General features: G+C 38.6%; 1 protein-coding gene across 1 annotated transcript in view; it reads right to left on the bottom strand.

The window, feature by feature from the left end:
• Positions 1-3,393: 3,393 nt before the first annotated feature.
• The window catches only part of LOC107754794 (serine/threonine-protein kinase pim-2-like), a 4,937-nt gene continuing 3,140 nt past the window's right edge, over positions 3,394-5,190 (bottom strand). Inside the window, exons 3-7 of the mRNA XM_016571379.1 lie at positions 4,624-4,674; positions 4,160-4,538; positions 3,840-4,016; positions 3,543-3,631; positions 3,394-3,426 (exon numbers count right to left, since the gene is read on the bottom strand). Of these exons, the coding sequence (XP_016426865.1) occupies positions 3,394-3,426; positions 3,543-3,631; positions 3,840-4,016; positions 4,160-4,538; positions 4,624-4,674 (729 nt within the window). The remainder of the gene's footprint in view (positions 3,427-3,542; positions 3,632-3,839; positions 4,017-4,159; positions 4,539-4,623; positions 4,675-5,190) is intronic.

Genomic DNA, 5,190 nt, shown 5'->3' on the forward strand with positions numbered 1-5,190 from the left:
TCATACCTAAATAGGGACATAGTAGTATACTTAAAGTATGGTGTAAAGTTCACTTAAAGAAAACTTACGAGTATACTTGTAGTAGTAGTTTACTGAGACTATACTTCAAAGTGTACTAAAATGCTACAAGTATTTAATTAGTAAACTACCACTATACCTATAAGTTCACTTTTAGTATAGTTGCAGTACAAACTAAACATTTTGATGTAAACTAGTTGTGTACTCAAAGTTTACTACTGTTATACTTAAAGTATACTTAAAAGTATACTTTTATATACTAGAAAGTGGGCCAATTTAGTCCCAAGGAGTATTGAAATAGTACACTTACAAGTATACTACCAGTACACTGATATTTGTATACTTACTACATAAAGTATACTTAAAAATATACTTGAACTTTACTTAAGTATACTTACTAAAATAAACTTGAAGTATACTACTTTTTGGTAAGGGTAATCATACTTTTGAGTCGGTTCTTTCTTTTTCAGCCAAAAACAAAACGGTGAATCGATTCGCATTCGTTCAGACGTTCACTCACTGAAACATCTGAAGCTGTTGTTGAAGCCTGGATGAAGTGGATATTTACCTACAATCAAAACAAAAGGCCACTTTTAAGAGGTAACTTTGAGAAACCTTAAGCTACTGTTGTGTCATGTGAACACAAAATTGTTTTAGTGTCCGCCCGCGCTGTTTTTCAGTTTTTTTTCCTATGTGGATTTGCTATAGATGGATGTCTTTGACCATTGCATTGCGTTTCTGTGGTTTTTAACGTTTTAAACATAAACATTATAACCTTAAAACGTTGATCATTTGGTCTGAGGACGGTCTCAAGTCGTACAGAACATAAGTCATTATTCCTGAATTCATACATTTTCTAATTAACAGCAATTATAATTGGCTGTGGTTTACTTTAGATTCTTAGTGCAAAGATGTTATTTTATCTTTTATCAGGCACACCTTAGAAACCACCTGCCTAATATTGTGTAGGTCCCCCTGGTGCTGCCAAAACAGCTCTGATACGTCGAGGCATGGACTCCACAAGAGCTCTGAACATGTCCTGTGGTCTCTGGCACCAAGACATTTGGCAGAAGATCCTTTAAGTCCTGTACCAGGTGGGGCCTACATGGATTGGATTGGTTTGTCCAGCACTTTCTATAGATGCTGAATCAGATTGAAATCTGCAGAATTTGATGACCAAAGAAACACCTTGAACTCTTTGTTCCTCAAACCATTCCCGAACATTTGTCAAAACACTGCCTCCACCAGCCTGCCTTCTTCCTCATTCTTCCACTTTCTCATTTAAACAATACACATGCACCCAGCCATCCACCTGATCTAAAAGAAAAATGTGATTTATCAGACCAGGTAACCTTCTTCTATTCCTCCATTGTGCATTTCTGACGCTCACATGTCCATTGTGGCACATGCTCACATGCCACTGGGCTATGCAGACCCATATGCAGCAAACTGCCATGCACTGTGTGTTCTGACACCTGAAGCAATTTGAGCTACAGTAGCTCTTCTCTGTGATCAGACCAGACAGGCTAGCCTTCGCGCCACAGGCTGAAATAAGCCTGCAATGCATCTGGTTGCCATGACAACCTAACAGGACCATGCCGTTGAGTGACAGTGTGCCTCATCCAACTTTATCTAAATCCTGTCATTGACTGTCCAGCCCTAATAAGCTAATATGTTTGCAAAGCCTTTCTGTAATTGCAATGCTCTCGAAAATTTATAATGAAAATTGTTATATGTCTCACTGCCCAATGACAGTCAGTCTTACCTCTGCTTACATCTTACTTACATCTACTGAGTGGCATGTTGGAAAGGGGTAGATCTTTAAAAAAAAAAAAAGTCAAAAGCTGATTGGTTGTCCTAATGAGTGAACTGTACAATGGCAGTTTTTAACTTAACTGACAAATAGATAAAGTCAAAACAACAAAGCTAAGCTTTTGGCAAATGAACAAAACAAATCAACTGGCAAATTTTTTTTTTCCTCAAAATGCAATTTAAAATATGCATGATATTTAATGTACTATTTTATTATTTTAAGAATATTTTAAAACTGAACCGTTTTAAAATGCCTATAATTTGTCATTAAAATGCATTAAAAAGTTATTTATTTCCATCTTATATGAGAATTAGTAACTAAGCTGATCATTTATTCCTTCATTTTATTTATGTGTGAATAGTACTCAATGTGTTGATGTGAAACAAGTTATTTTAACCTTCCTTGCTGTGTATTTCATTAAAATGAAAGTGTTATGTACTTATAGACAAGCTTATAGACAACAAATGTAAGGTTCATTATTAATATTTTACTGAAGTTTCCATATTCGTTTTTCCTCCGAGGTTAGTATCCCCTTTTAACAACATACCAATGTTTAAGCAAAAGAACACTACACTTGCACTTACAGATTAACATAGCCTACAAATGAAGGTGGTTTTATAAAGTAACACGAGAAAACATGATTGTTGACTTTTGCTGACAAATAAACAGGAATATCAGGGTCCAGGTAAAATGGAAAAAGAGTACACTGTTCAATTATATACAGTTGCAATCAAAATTATTAAACCCCCTTCACCTGCAAGACATTCTGCTGCCATGAACAAAATTTTATGAAAACAATTTAATCAAGGCATCAGTATTATATTATAGCAAGTTTATTAATACACATTTCATTTGAGTGATTCTGAATACACAAAGTTGAAAAAATAAAAAATAAAAATATTCATATACAAAATGAATGATTCTGAGTACATAAAGTTATTTAAAAAACATTCAAGTACAAAATTATATCCTCCAATATATCATTGCCTCTAATTGCTTACATAAATTGCTTTTAAGTGCTTTTACATAATTTTTTAAATACTATTTACATTGCATTTACATATGTGGTCACCATATGCAAGTAATACTGCCAGATGCAGATATGGAGTTTGGCAAACCAAGGAGTTTGGCAGCCTCGCAAGATGCAAAGGGGGATGCATTGAGGGACCACCTAGACACCGGATGCTAAGCTAAGGGGTGGAGAGGCTGAGACTGGACACTCAGTGACAGCCGTGGCAGGAGAGGCTTTCATAGGAACCTCTGGGACGGCCAAAAGAGGAATTCTGGGACTCTGACCATGACATGAAGCTCTGTCATACAGACGGCTGTGAGAGGGAATCGTTGCACTGTCCCTAGGCAAATAATATCGGCAGACGCTAACATTACTGCCACAAGCCAAGGCGCCAGACGCTACCAAGGCTCGCCAGCCCTGCAAGATGCTAAGGCACGGAGGGATCGGCACTCATGTCAGGCCACCAGACACTAAGCTGACTTGAGGAACCCTGGAACTGTGGCAGTAAATAGTGCAAATTATATATACATATAGTATATATGTATACTATTTACATTTTCCTCTTTACGTCTTGTTCGGCGACCTGGAACAATAGACAAACAACATATAAAAATAAACATAATTTTTAAAGAACATACATTTTTAGGGAAAATGTAACGTAATGTAATGAATATATCTTAAATCATTGTAACTCAATACCTTAAACCATTTATGTAGCAGGATTTCCCTCAGATCAATCCGCTGGCTTGGGTTTTGCTGCAGGAGAGACTGAATCAGGTGGCAGCAATCTGTGCAAAAACGATGAAAGAGAGGAAGAGACGAGAGAGTCGGATTATTACTTCAGACTTCTTTACACAGAAGGTATAATTCCTGTATTATCCACATTATCTAACTTTTATAAAGCTACTTGGCTTGTATGTTACTTTGCCAGCCTTGTTTCCTTGTTTTGTATGATTGAACTACAGTTGGTCTTTGTTGTAATGAATGGCATCTTACCGTCCGACAAGCCAGGCTCAGACCAGATGTCGTGCTCAATCGTGTGTAGGTCTCTGGGTTGTGGATAGCGTCCACACATCATGATGAATAACAGCACTCCCAGAGACCACACAGTAGCTGGTCTCCCGTGGTACTTGCGCCTCACGCAGTACTCAGGAGGGAAGTATTCTCGTGTGCCTGAGGAAAAAAGATTTTGCCTGATGGGTAAGCTTGAAATACTACAGCATGTTTTCTAATATTTGAAACATGCTAAAAATATATGGTGTTATTTAATTTAAAAAAAAAGCTCCCAAAGTACAGGTTTGATGCATAATACATACCATAGAATCTTTTATAGCCAGAGTCTTTCAGGAGATCCCCGCACCCGAAGTCGATCAACTTGACCTCGAGGGTTTCGGGGTTCATCAGCAGGTTCTCCAGCTTAATGTCACGGTGAAACACTCCTCGTTGACAGCAGATGTGAGCGCCCATCGTTGCTTGTGCCATGATGAACCGTGCTGTTTCCTCCTTGAGGATGCCCCTGTGACGCCTCAAGTAGTTCCACAGATCTTCGCAGGGTGAGGGGCGCTCCATGACCATGATGTAATATTCAGGCTGGTCCTGCCAGTCCAGCAGCTGAATGATCTCTGGAGCTTTGGGCTCCCTGTTGACCAGGATTAACAGGCCGACCTCTAATGGAAGGGGTGTGGGATGACCAGACTAGAAGAAAGATCACTGTTAGATGGAGGTGCATCCCAAATAAGGATTGCACTGGGAAAAAAAACAGCAAGCATTGCCTACTTACAATGTTGATATATTTCATGTTCTTTGGCTTTCTGGCAGTTTTCACTGCCACCTAGACAACAAAATGTAACACTGATTACAGTTACATTCAGGGTTTAAATTGGGCCGGGGCCGTCCGGGGCTGAGCCCTGGCACATAGATTCCAGGGCTCGACATTAAAGGTGGGGTAAGCGATTTCTGGTAGCCAATGTTGACATTTGAAATCACCATATTAGTTCTATAAACAGTTCAATATAACAATACAATAATATTAGGTCACTTACATTTTAGGCGGACCACAGCGCCCCTCAGAGCAAACAGCCGATTCATTGCTGATTGATTCCGTGTTTTGAACGAATCGGTTGAGTGAGTCAAAGTTTCATTAGCCCACGCATACACATCTGGGCCCATATTCACAAAACATTTGATCTTACCACTAAGAGTTCTCCTAAATAGCAGTAAAAGTTTTTAGCTAAGCGTTTTCTCTTAAAACCTATTCACAAAGCTGCTGAAACAAACTTTTACTAAGGAATAGAGAGAAGTCTTAAGCTAAGAGTAAGGGGGCGGGGTTGACCTTGTTGCTATGGAT

Source organism: Sinocyclocheilus rhinocerous, unplaced genomic scaffold, assembly GCF_001515625.1.
Source record: "Sinocyclocheilus rhinocerous isolate Xijiao unplaced genomic scaffold, SAMN03320098_v1.1 scaffold21, whole genome shotgun sequence".
Taxonomy (NCBI): domain Eukaryota; kingdom Metazoa; phylum Chordata; class Actinopteri; order Cypriniformes; family Cyprinidae; genus Sinocyclocheilus; species Sinocyclocheilus rhinocerous.